This window comes from Chiloscyllium punctatum, chromosome 49 (assembly GCF_047496795.1).
Source record: "Chiloscyllium punctatum isolate Juve2018m chromosome 49, sChiPun1.3, whole genome shotgun sequence".
NCBI lineage: Eukaryota > Metazoa > Chordata > Chondrichthyes > Orectolobiformes > Hemiscylliidae > Chiloscyllium > Chiloscyllium punctatum.
The window spans coordinates 19526580-19540338 of NC_092787.1; the positions used below are offsets into that span (position 1 = coordinate 19526580).

A 13759-nucleotide genomic window follows, 5' to 3' on the forward strand; every position below is an offset into this window, starting at 1 on the left:
GACAATATGTAACTGATGCACTTTCCACAATTTCTACAAGTATGTTCCTAATGAAACTTGGCAGCAGATTGTTCATGAGAGCTTCCAATCTTAGCCCAAAAGGAAGTGAGTAAGATCAAGCAGTCCCTAACTGGCAAAAATTTATTTCATCAGCAGCACCAGCAAATGCCTGCAATCTAGAAGACAAGACTCTTCACCCTTACAAACTCTATCATCTTCCAATCATTCCTCAGTAGTAGTGTGCTGGTGTAAGGATGAAAGACAGAAGTCACGTTTTTCTCTATTCTATTCACAAAATATTTAACTGTTGTCCTTGATCATATAACAAGGTGCTGTAATGTCGAGCAGATCCCAGTTGACACTTTCAGAGGTTTCACCTTACAGTCCAGACACATGCACATGCTCTGTTTGATCTCTTTGCTTCTCAAATGCTACAATGAGGTTAGGCAATCCACTCAATGTGCTGCATGAAACATTGAAGTACAGCAAATGTAGCGACAAAGCTGCTTTTGAATATTGCAGATGGGACAATGAAATAAAAGATCATGAATTTTGAGGTGGTGGAGAGGGGAGAAGAGAGAACAGAGGCTGCAATCTGCAGGATTACATTCAAAATTGATCAAAAGTAACAACAGAAAAACCAAGTTATGGTCCTATATAGTATATGCAAGTGCAAGGGGACACTGAAAACATACTCTCATGGCAAGAGGTTCTTCAAGGTGATTCACATGATTATAGAACAGCAGATCAGAGAAATGGTAAAGCACAGTCAATTTGAATAGATCATAACTAATATATCCAACAAAGATAGAAAAGCAACTAAAGAATTCCCCACATCTTCAGAGGATTATTTTGCGAGTGTTGCTGCAGAACATAGGTTGAGGTACAACTGACCTCAATTTTGGGAACACTGAGGGAAATACTGCTACAAATTCATTCTCCATTACATCACGAAGTAGCAAAGATCACCAATCTGTAATGCAACACTCATACCTATATCAAACTGAGTAACAGACCTTCTATTCCAAAGATATTCTTTCTATACTTCAGAAACACTTAATTGGCTGTAAAGTGCTTTACATTTTATGGCACTTTCATAAACACAAATCATTCTTATCCTTCTTCCCAATATCACAGGCTGTTCACATCAAAATGCTTAAAGGACAAATGCACTTTTGAACAGTTTCGCAAATGGAAGAATTTGCATTTCGCAGCAAATGTCAAGTATGGAAATTGGTTACAGAGGTTAGTAACTATTAGAGTCTGAGTGAATAACATATTTTAATAAAAAGTTAGAAAACTCTGCAACTGGCAACACAGGACAAGTCTTGAAAAAACTAAATCTACATTTAATGCAAGGTTCCACCTCAAGCTTGAAATAAATGAATGAATGGCTCATTTTGAAAATACACACACTAGCAAAGAAGCAAACTAGCATTTGTGCATGTTATTGAACTCCAAATGATCTTTGTGTGATATGATTTATTTGGATCAGGATTAATGGAGAAAACAAAGATTAAAAGCAACACATTTAAATCTCTCAAGTACAGCTCAGCAAATACACGTTCGGAACCGAACCCCATGTAGTTCGCCTTGCACTTGGCGCTTTCTGAAGTCCTTGAGCCTGTGCTCCTCTGCAGTTCCATGTGGGTAACATCTAATTTGTTAACACATGCATAAACTCAATTGTGCAGTTCAGAGACCATGTCATCCATCAGCCCAGAAACACATGATCTGATTGGTAAACTACTTATCACATACTTTTTAAGCATCTAATTGAGTTAGTTACCAAATAGAACTGGAAAAGAAAGATTGTGGGCAGTTCCCATCACTTAACTACAGCATTACTACCTCTGTACCAGAGGGGCCTGGTTTAAGTACCTCTTTCCCCAGGGGAATGTTGTAATATGTCTGAGCAGGGTGACTAAAAATACCTAAACCACTCTGGCAGGGTTCTTATGGTGCCAGTGGTTGTATGCCTACCGCTGCACCAGAAGGTACAGGTTCAAGTCCCATTTGCCCTGGAAGTGAGCTACAAGAGTTGCAAACAACTTGACTGAAAAAATTAAACCACTTCGGCCACAAGTGAATTCTTATTCCTTTCCAACGAAAGGGATTGCAATTTAACAAGCAAATAAAAGTGTTCATTTGAGATTCTTTTCAAATGAAGGATAATTTCATCAGGTCTGTTCTATCTGGTTAACAAGTTACTGTCACTGATCACCATTTAGAAGCAGATCACAAAAAGGAACACTCTACAAAAGTTGAAGGATAAAAATGAACAGAATATCATATATGCAGTAAGATAACTTAATACTTCCAAAGTCTTACCTCATGATTCAAACTCAAACTTGACAATAATTTTAATTGTTTTTCACATAATATCCTAAAATAGACACCCTACAACACAACAGCCAAGATACAGTTTCGTATCACTGATACTTTACATATAACATTGCACATAACTGCACAGAATAAACACTCATTGACTGGAACTGTTCAAATGTTTCAACGAAGGATATTTGATAGTTGCCCATTTTTGTGATTAGCCCCATTGTCACACAGACCTGGGCACAGAAATTCCCTTTACACTAACTCAACAACAAGCTTCATCTCTCAATCTCAGAAGACCATCTCCTTTACTTTAATGCTGAAATTCTAATTCATATCCCAAAGATTATTAGCCATTGTGCTGGACAATTCTGTGCTGTGGACTTGCGCACTAAAATAAATGACACAGGAAATCTACTAAAAACAGTGGAAATATGCAGCAGACCATGATCATATTTAGCATACTGTAGACAAACGCCTTGTGAGAAACAGAAATCAGCAGTCCTTAACAGGACTGAACAAAACTATAGCTCTCAAAGATTAGAATGGAAAGAGAGCACGATATCCCAGCAGAAACTTTGTTGGGATTACCTCCAAACTCACAACCACCTTTAGCAGTTTGACAAATAGAAGACTTTCAACTCAAATGGTCCTCTAATAACAAAGTGTCAGATGGGAGGACAGTTTCAGAACACACACAATATCTTGCACTTATTAGGTTTGGAGTTTATCAGAAGTGACATTGATTCTGGAACTGCACATGTAATAGCTGAAAAGTGCTAGGCATAGAAAATGGAAAGAACTCGAAAAATTTATCTTTATAAATACAAACCTGAATTTTGTTGCGAGTTCTGCCCCATTGTTGCTTGCTGTTGTTGGTTAGGCTGCTGGTAAAACTGGGAGATGTAAGCTGACCAGGCTGCTGTACCCAAATGCTGTGCAGCTTTACCTAGACACACACACACAGTGTCACAGTAACTATCACTGTCTAATTTTGGTAGGCTTTACTTATGTCGTGATATTAATGCTTACAATCAAGTTCAAAGTTTTAAAGGTCTAATTTTGAATCATGCAAACATAACTCTACATCCACTTACCAAACACAACTGTATCTGAAGGAATTAGAATCCAAGTACATCATTGATTATTACCAGTGATACTGGAATTGGTCCTCTTTCTACTGAATTAGCCTTCAAAGAAAAGATCACCAACAAGACCAGTATTCACCTCTCAATATATTTATTTAGTTACAGGATGCTTTTGTAAAGCCATTAGTGATAAATAAACTGGACAAAAAAGTGAACCAGATAACAACCTTCAAAAAAATTGTATTCAAATATATGCACAGCTTTTGGAAAAGGGTAGAGAAGAGTTAATATTTCATACTTTGCAGTATACAAAAATGGCTGACTGGTTAAGAGAAACTGAAACATTGTGTAACATATCCTCCACTTAAAAAGCACACTCAGTGAAGTGGTTCTAAGTGGGCAGGAGTTGTTTTCTATTTACGCAATGGAATTAACAGGGAGATGGTGGAAGATTTCAAGTCAAGTGTACAAATTGAGAGCAAAGTTAAGCAGCTGGGGCTGCCCAGGTTAAAACAGTCTTTCTGCAGAACAAAAATTAATCTAACCACTTCAGAAGAGATGACATTAAATTTTGTTCAGGAATCTATACCAAAACAAAGTATGCTGCTGCATCCGTTGATTTGAAACATACAATATTCATCCATAGACCTTTTGTTAGTACCATTTTGTCCCATACTTTTCATCACCCTTTACTCATCAATTTTATTCATATGCGATTCACTACACTGCAGTTTAAAAAGTAGTGAGATAATAACAGACAATTCAGGACAAACTATAAGAGGGTTAAAATAAAAATAGATGATTAAACATGATAATCATTTGAAAGAAAGGATGCAGTCAAGTTTTGGGTGCCGGTCTTCTGACAACCACTTTGAGGTTTCAAATCCAAAATGTTAACTTCCCTCAGTTATTAGTGGATTACTGTGCTCACAGAAGTTGAAGAAAATGCTGATTTTTAAGGAGAAGTAATATTTAAATAGGCTGAAGAACAGTGTTCTGCTCATACAATTCAACTACTACCACTGAACACCATGGGAACATTAGCTTAAAAGCAAATTATAGTAATAGGATAGAGAAATTATATACATGTTAGGATGAATTAGAACAAACAGGCTCAAAAAGGCAATGACAATAAAATAAGTTACATGATATCGTGCTAAGATACTTAATTTACAATAAGTAGACATTTTTATGTATCGTATACTGTAACTTTTCAGTAAACAGAGGAACCTTGATTATCCAGCATTCATTTATCTGGCAAGATTGCAAGGTTCTGATGTTCGGCTCAATTATATTATCCAGCATTCAATAATCCGAATATCAGTTTATCTGGCAAGACTGCAAGGTCCCGATGCTTGGCTAAACTATGCTATCCAGCATTCAATTATCCGGAATTCAATTAACTTAAAGAAATACTGCCCGCCTGTGTCCTTCGAATAATCGAGCTTCCTCTGTAGTTAACACATTTGAATAGCCTATTTATATTCTACGGTGGGATTGCTCAGCACCAAAAATCTGGTGGTGATAATTGACAAAAATAAGAGCTGCAAAAATTTGAGCGCGCAAAGGACATAAAAATATAACATGTTTGATGAGAGTGGGCATGGCCTGCAAGCAAGAATATTTTAGCAGTAATGAAACAGAAGGAAAAGCAACAGTGAAAATCTAAAAACCTACTTAAACTGCAGCAGTCTTACAAGATAGATGGCCTGGCCTTTGGTGGTGATAGTGATGCTGTTCATACAATTACAATGTTACAGTCAATGAAACATAAACATAATATGGAATGAACATTATAATGTATTATCTTGGCACTGCAGCATTTAAACCCTCATATTTAATTAGAAAATAGCGTATTACCATCTCCACCTTAAGTAAATGAAACAATGGGCTTGGACTCCTAAATTTGTGATAGGCTATTTTGTAATAAGAGTAACATTAATTAACAGTAACTGTAAGAAATAATGGAAGACTCATTACTTTGAAACTTAAGGTATGGTGGTTGTGGCGATAAATTCCGCGGGACTTTTCCCTTAATTGGCTGCAGGTTTTTCCCCATCAGGAGATAATGTTGCTGCACTGCTGAATGCTAGGATGCAATGCTATGCAATGGATGGAGCAGTTTGATGGGAATTCTCTGCCCATCTCAAATGCAGGGAGCTGTATTGTTTAACTGTCAGGTCCAGTAACAATCCTGGACGGTATAGAACTGTCTAGAATAGAGCAGCCAAGATTCCTTATAAGTGGAAAACAATATGGAAAGAGAACTTGGCGAGGGAATGTGCAAATCACTAGGATTGCTATAATCATGTCAGAAGTCACATGACACCAGGTTATAGTCCAACAGGTTTATTTGAAATCAAGCTTTCAGAGCACTACTCCTTCATCAGGTGAAGTGGCACTTTCAAGCCAGTACCTTCACATCATTGCTAGAATAATGGTACACTTTAAACTTTTCTACAACATAAATAGTTACAATTGTTAGGTTTGTTTCAACTAGTCTAAGCTGCTACAGCTGGGACGGAACGAAAATAAAAACAATTAAACTGGAAAAAAGTTGTAAATAATTTAAATAAATTTGACTGTGGTTAGGACTGGCTGAAATAGATGCTGGAGATGGATTACAGAAGCAGGTTTTGTACTTAGAGGAAATGTGTGCAGGGCAACTTAACGTGTTGAAATATGTGGATTGAAAAACACTGCTTTGTCTCTTGAATTTCAATGTCCTTGTAAACATTCCAAGAAGGGTGATGAAAAGTCACTGCTGTCTAGTAGCAAACCACTAGATTAAACTTAACAGAACTAATACTACAATGAGTTGGTAAAGGGCCAAAGGACAATAAGAAAACACAGCTGCTGCTAGTTATAAACAAATCACTCACTTGGATCCTGCTGTCCTTGTTGCTGCCAAGGTTGGTACGTACTTCCCCATCCCTGTGTCATAAAAGCTTGTGGTGGGCCACTATGTTTGAAATAAATGAGCAAAACATTTAGCAGAAGGTGGATATGCAACAGGATATCATGAATTTAACATTAGCACATACCAGGACCAATCACCTAGTGACGAGTAGTGGGGGGGGGGGGGGGGGGGGTGGCGGCGCATGGTTGGGAGCAAAGGATGGGAAAACTAAGGTCTTGATTCCAAGGCAACACTGCAAGGTAAGATAATTATTACTTGCGAAGGCCTTCCATGTAGGCATGGGTTTATGCATGAACCAGGCAGACCTGCAATACCCCAGGAGCAATTTACTCATGACCAAGACTTGGAAGGGCAAGTTGCAAAAAGTTGGTTTGCCCAATCAGACAAACAGTGACAGAGTTACCAGTAATGTAACTCCTTTTAAACGCCTTTTAAATAGCTAAACTGTGCATACATGGGGTCCAGCTAACCTTGACTTGCATTTTGACAGCAGGATATACTTGTATGGTCAGAATCTGAGTGCATCCGTTAGGGGGAAGGAAAAAAAGTGGAGCCAAGGATTGAACCAGATGTGATCTCATTGAAATGAGGAAGTAAATGTGGGTTGAATGGCCTACTTCTGTTCCTATGTCTTATGGGATTATTATTGAAGGATTTTTCAGTAGCTTAATCAGAGATTCAAAACTTGGTGAGGCATGCATATATTTATCAGAAATTCTGACCAAAAAACTCAAAGCTTTGAAACAAGGTAGGTAGAAACCACACATTGTTGAAACTTCGCAACGCCCCTCCACTCACATAAGTGAAGACAATTGTCCCATCTTAAAATGAAATTACTGCAGAATTATGATACTTACTTTTGATGGTGTCCAGGTGGTCCTTGACTATAAGGGCTTGTGTTAAACCCTCCAGGGCCACCAGGTCCTGGACCCTGAAAGTGCACAAAAAGGAAGTGTTTAAGAAAGAGAAAGAACTTTTAAGTGAAGAATTATTTCATTTTGAGTTGTAATGTGAGAACAGCAAACAATTTGGTCACAAGAAAGTTCCATAAGCAAAAATTATATTAGCGACTAGATCATTTGTTTTAGATACAAGTGATCAGGTTACTGGGAGAACTGCTCTGCTGTTTACTGAAACATAATGCGAGATTTTTTATGAGAGACTCAGTCTTTATTCAATCACTCATCTATGAGATGGTCCAATACTCACTTCTTTGCAGAAGTCTCAGCAGAGGTTCTGTTCAAATCTCTGAAGTTGGGTTTGAACATACTTCCTTCTGCATCAGATAGGAGCGTGATATTACTCAGCCAAGGCTGACAGTTATGAACTCAGAGTCCTTCAAACGGTTTACTGCAAGCACCATCGTTTAATAAAAAAAACTTTCATTTTTAAAATTTTTTAATCTCTATTCGATAAACAATCAAAATTCTTAATGATTAGCACAGACCAGAAATTTTGATAACTCTTTCAACCAACCGTCCCAGTTATGAGTCTGTGGCTTCTTCTGAGCTGCAACATTTTAGGATTCTATGAACTTGAGGAATGAGTTACTTTTGAAAGATAACAGGCCCTGCACAACGCAGAAGAAACACTCAAAAAGGGGATTGAGAAAGTAAATGACTCTGATATTAAAGCTTTCTCATAGGGGAAAATAAATCAACAGATGTTAATATGTCATCGTGCAGCAGCATTGACATGTATCTGCAGTGGAGCTTTATTGAAGGCTAAAAAAAGTCTGGAACAAAATTAAACTGTGAAGCACAGATTGAGATGAAAGAAATGGAAAACAGCAGTCAAAAAATGGAATAAAATCTCACCCCATTGATTTTTTCTTCTATTAACTGTCTAGCATGCTCAATCTGTTGTAGAGCTCCACGGATAATGAATATTCGAATATTAGGATCAGAATTTGGTGGTGGATTTCTCTGTAGTTCTACATGTGCTCCTGTTTGCTGGTTGATGCTTTTGATCGTCTCTCCCCCTGAAGAATGAGATGGAAATATTAAAGTGCCCTTAGAACAGAGTTAACAATACATTTCATACCAAAATACAACTCATCAACAATAAAAATACTTAACTTATTTATAGACCGATTACAGATTATTGTCTAGTAATTCTGCAGTAATATCGGGCATTCACAAACTAGTTGAAAATATAATCTAACATGAACCTCCCCTGAAACAAATGCAGATGCTAAAACATTTGCATTAGCGATTTGCTTCTTACATTAGTGAAACATGTTAAAAAAATAGCTAAGACAACAGAACAGAAGCATAGGCCAAGACAACAATCAAAATTAATGACTTCAGTTCCACTGAAAATTAATGGGTCATAGAGTTGAGTTGTACTACAGCCTGACTAAAATCAAACTAGTCTGTACATGTGAAACTATGGTTTTTAATGTCAATCGGGAGTGTTTTCAGTCTCATACCTCTGATATACTAGAAAGGGTAAAGAGTATGTACAAAAGTAAAGAGACTACATTCATAACCCATTGTTAAATGTGACCATTGGTCAGGCAGCCAGCCTTGACCCTGGTGATGTGATCTCCAAAGGACCATAAGACAATTCTTCAAATGCACGTATGTGCACTACCACTCCCAAAAGCAAGTAAAATCCCTGAAATATAAAGCTCAAATGAGGAAGTGTTGGTATGATAGTGGGGTTTGAAATTTCCTTCATTAAGTAATTAAGTACATAAGCCTTAGCTACTTCACTAGAATACAAAGCAGGATTCAGTAAGCCCAAAAGAAAAACATTTCATACAGTTGCATGGTGAGCATTCATTAACAAACCAACGTTTTACAGCTCGAAACTAATCCCCAAGAATGTGATCTTTATAGAGGACTTGCAAGTTATGATAATTTGAACCTTCTATAGCCCACCAACAAGCATCAAACATTTCACTTGCAGCAATTTTAGTTAGCACTTACAGACATGTCAGAATATATTGGGTGTGATGGACAGGAAGCTCAATCATACAAACACAGCCATTACAGCAAAGCAAATACCTTTGCTTGATTTTATGGTCATAAGAAATGTCTTCAAAATACACTATCTGATCTGTGGGAATACCCTTGTTCACAACAAAAGCAAAATTCGAGATCAGATACACCAAACTGGCTAATTTAATAAAAACACATCTCTCACTGTGCTGTGTTAAAACCTTTTTTCTTGGTTAATTTGGTGAGAAGGAGTGGTAGAGTGAAAGAGATAGAGAGAAAATACTGAAATTAATGGCACAAACAATTTAAAATATTTTACACATTGACCATGTTCGTGTAGGAAAATGTAAATTGCTTACTAAATATACAAGCAGGAATTAATGAGCATGCACCCATAAAAATCTTACGGAAAACACCTTATGGAATAGATACGCAAATATAGCAGGAGTTAAATGCAATCAGTTCATTGGGAAATTTCTTTCCTGCCCATTTGAGTTTTAGAAGAGTAAACCTATGTCCAGAATGAACTATGATGTTAACAATTCCTGTGACAAAATCAGGTCAGGACATTTAACATAACAACAATTGCAAGCGCCCATGCAAAAACTTCAATGAACAATGGTGCGAACTTTATTAATGCTGTAACCTCTAGGTTTGACAACACCATTATAAAATTCAGAAAAATATGTTCCTCACTACAATAGACTAGATCAAACTGAAGGCACTTAATTCAGAGAGTAGAATTCAAACAAGTTTTAAAATGAGTTCTAAAATTATTTAACATACTTTATTGGCAGATTGCTCCTTAAAACCATGTCAATGGTTAACCTATAACTTTGAATTTAATAAAATATATCCTATAAAATGTAATGCCTGTAAAACGCCTGCAGCAAGTACTAAATTGAAATTCATGTGTTAAAGAAGTGCAGTCACTAAGATTTCTCTCATAGCTCAATTCTTACCCTCCCCCAAACAGTTACTGTGGAAAGTGCCTTTTTAATTGCATCCTTTTGTAATGTTTGCAGACAGCAGGGAAAGTACCTGTTAAACATATTGAAAGCCAAGGAACGTAAAAAAAAACGATGCTATTCCCCTACAAAATCAATTAAAGCGTGGCCTTCCTAGATGTAGCCAATTTACGCCTTCTCTTCACTGCTTTATTCACCAAACAATCTGAGCTCAAAGGCTTTTCAAACCCGCACGCTGATTAAAATCTAATGTTTATGTCCTAACATCAATTACTTGTTGAGTTGTGTATGCTTGCTCTGACTGTTTCTCTCACTGTCCCCTTCCTCCAGTGAGTCCAAAGGGGTGCCCTTGGTGGTTAATGCACCCACTGGGGGAGGTCACTCACAAGACGCTTGGTGGCCAGTCACAGACACGTTCAACAGTCAGTCTATTCTTCCACCTGACAGGGGTGCAATGTGAAACCGACTGCAATGGTACTTGATGAAAATTGTAAAGCAATTAATCAAACCAGTAAAAAGACAGCAGTGACACTGCCCAGCACTAGAGAATTATCCATCAATTTTTTTTTATCATGGTAATATGGCGAAGAGAAGTAACGATTTATCTTCTAGCTCCTGCCTTCACCCAACAGAGAAAGCACTTGACGTTTCTATTGCCTCACTGCCTTTTCAGAATTCTTTCAGCTGGTCAGAGCCACTGAAAAGGCAATGCTGGACATCAACTTTAGAGACTGGGCGATAGAGTGATCCTGAAAAGACCCGTGAAATACTGGTTATGCAGTCAGATTTCAATTACACTCCGTCCAAAGAGGGACGGGTGGTGAGGGGAGATTCACACAAGATCATGAACCGAACCCTCAACCACCAACAATTAATGTCACATTAGCTTCAGCACATTGTAACTCACATTAAGCTGTGGATGCGCACAATGAGGGCCTGGTTTTTCAAAGCGTGTGCTTCTTCACCCGCCCCTGTTCTCACAACCACAATATAGTCAAATGAACTGATCTTTTTTAATGTGGGTTTTGTGGGGCAGCAGAATGGAAGGGGGGGGGGGGTGTTGGTGGGGTAGAAGAGAACAAATTTTGGGTGATCTCAGTCACATTTCATCTTAAAAACAGCTCCATTCAACCATCATTAGTTTAGTTAAAACAGGTCAAGGGTTGTGTCAGAAATTTAAGCCACTTCATTATTCTCTTCATGAAAATGTAAAGGAGTCCGACAAAGTTTAACTCTCCGAAACCAGACTTCAAAGATCTCAGACTTGACAAAACAAAAATGCCTTTAAATACTTTTAAAATGACTCTTTTTCTAGTTATTTTGCAATTTGTAGGAAAATAACAGGAATAAATGACAAACACTGGAGATCAAAAACAAACGCTGAACACTTGACATATACAGTTCATATTAACATAATAAAGCAGCAAAACGGTTTAATTAAGTTAGCGCCAGTTATACTGTTGAAATTATTGAGACTTTAAACCCAGTTAATGGTGGGTGGGGGGGGGGGGGGGGTGGAATCCAAGGCTGCGCTTTTATTAAAAAACCCAATGCAATATTTGAATGAGGGGATCAGTTTTGGCCAGACACTTTGCTTTGTTTAATTTTGTGAATTATCCATTCAATATCACGTGTTATGGATTTGTCCACACCCTTCGAGAGCTCTCCATTTAATAATCCACTTAAGCACAAAACACTAACATCTAATAGCGACAATCTATTGGCAACAGAAAGTTAGAAAGGAAAAGCATAATTGGCCAGTATGCTTTAATGCTGTCTAACATTCTTAAAACAGCACCTCAGTACGTTCTGACCATCACCAGCAGGTTCTTAAATATTGCATTATACACTACAAAATTCTCTGCAAACTTACTTATATAACGCCTTTAACACAATAAAAAAATCCAAGGTATTTTTCAAAAATATTATAACAAATTAAAACATCGGAAGAAAATGGGTCAGGTGACCAGAAGTTTGATCAATGATAGATTTTTGGAGAACTGTGACTTTGAAGCATGGAGAGGTAAACTGAGGAATTACCACAGCTAAGGCTCTACACAACAGAAGGCTTAGCCATCAATGAGTGTGAGATTAAAACTGAGCATGCCTAATCAGCCAGAATTATAGAATGCAGATATCTCAGAGGGTTATGGGAATGGGGAGATTACACAGATAAAAAGGAAGGCTTTTAAACAAACATGAGAATTTTTAAAATCAAGGCATTGCAAGACTGGAAAAAAATTTAGGCCATTGAGCAGAGGAGCTTAGTTAAAAGTAATGGACAGCAGAATTTTGAATGACAAATTTAGGGAGGGTAGAACTTGAGAAATCACTGCAAGTGCTTTGGAACGATCAAATCTAGACATTACAAAGACAGTAAAACACAACAACACTAAACATCAAGGTCAGAATGAGAAGGAGTTCAGACCATTCACACTTCTTCCAGGGTCCATGAAATGATTCCACTGTGGACCAACCCCTGCCAAACAAGACCACTGTAACTCCCTACTTTTAAGAAACACCAAACTCCCAAGGAAAAAGTAAATTGACAACTTTTATAACCATCAACCCAACTTTTCAACAATCCAAAATTTACAAGACATTAAAATATCCAAGCAAAATTAGGCCATTTGGCCCAATAAATCTGTTCCACCATTCAATCATGGCTGATAGGTTTCTCAACCTCATTTTCCTGCCTTTCCACCATAAATCCTTGATCCCCATACTAATCAAGAACCTATCCATCTTGGTCTTAAATACACCCAATGACTTGGTCTCCACAGTCTGCCGTGGCAATGAGTTCCACAGACTTGCCACCTTCTGGCTGAAGAAATTCCTCATTTCAGTTCTGAAGGGTCATCTCTTCACTCTAAGGTTCCTAGTCTCTCCTACTAGTGGAAACAGCTTTGTTGTGTCCATTATATCCAGGTCTCTCAGTATTCTGAGAGTTTCAATCGGATGCCCCCCTCATTCTTCTAAACTTTGAGCACAGACAGAGACCTTAACTCCTCCTCATATGACAAGCTCTTCATTCCCAGAATCATTGTAAACCTCACATTCACCCCCTCAAATACCACATCTTTCTTTACATACTGCTCACCATATCCCAAATGTGGTCGGACCAGAGCCTTGTACAGACTCACCCAACAATCCTTGCTCTTATATTCTAGTCCACTTGAAACCGATGCAAAATTGCACTTGCCTTCCCAACTGCCAACTGAATCAATTGAGAATCCTGAACTAAGGTTTCTAAATCCCTTTGTGCTTTCCCCATTTAGAAAATAATCTATGCTTATATTCTTCCTACCAAGTACATAACCTCTCACTTTCCCACACTGAATGCCACTTGTCACTTATTTGCTCGTCCTCTTAGCCTGTCCAAGTCCTTCTGCAGCCTCCTTGCTTCTTTAATACTACTTGTCCCTCCATTTATCTTTGTGTCATTTGAAAATTTAGCAATTGCAAACTTGGCAAAAATATCCTCAGTCCTTCTTCCAGATCATTTAT

At 37.7% G+C, this 13759-nt stretch overlaps 1 protein-coding gene across 5 annotated transcripts in view; it reads right to left on the bottom strand.

Annotated features, from left to right (window-relative positions):
* fubp3 (far upstream element (FUSE) binding protein 3) overlaps positions 1 to 13759 on the bottom strand; it is a 108077-nt gene that overhangs the window by 22599 nt on the left and 71719 nt on the right. For all 5 annotated transcript variants that reach the window (XM_072565732.1, XM_072565735.1, XM_072565733.1 and 2 more), the window contains exons 13-16: positions 8157 to 8320; positions 7197 to 7270; positions 6302 to 6381; positions 3164 to 3280 (exon numbers count right to left, since the gene is read on the bottom strand). In XM_072565732.1, coding sequence (XP_072421833.1) covers positions 3164 to 3280; positions 6302 to 6381; positions 7197 to 7270; positions 8157 to 8320 — 435 coding nt within the window. The remainder of the gene's footprint in view (positions 1 to 3163; positions 3281 to 6301; positions 6382 to 7196; positions 7271 to 8156; positions 8321 to 13759) is intronic.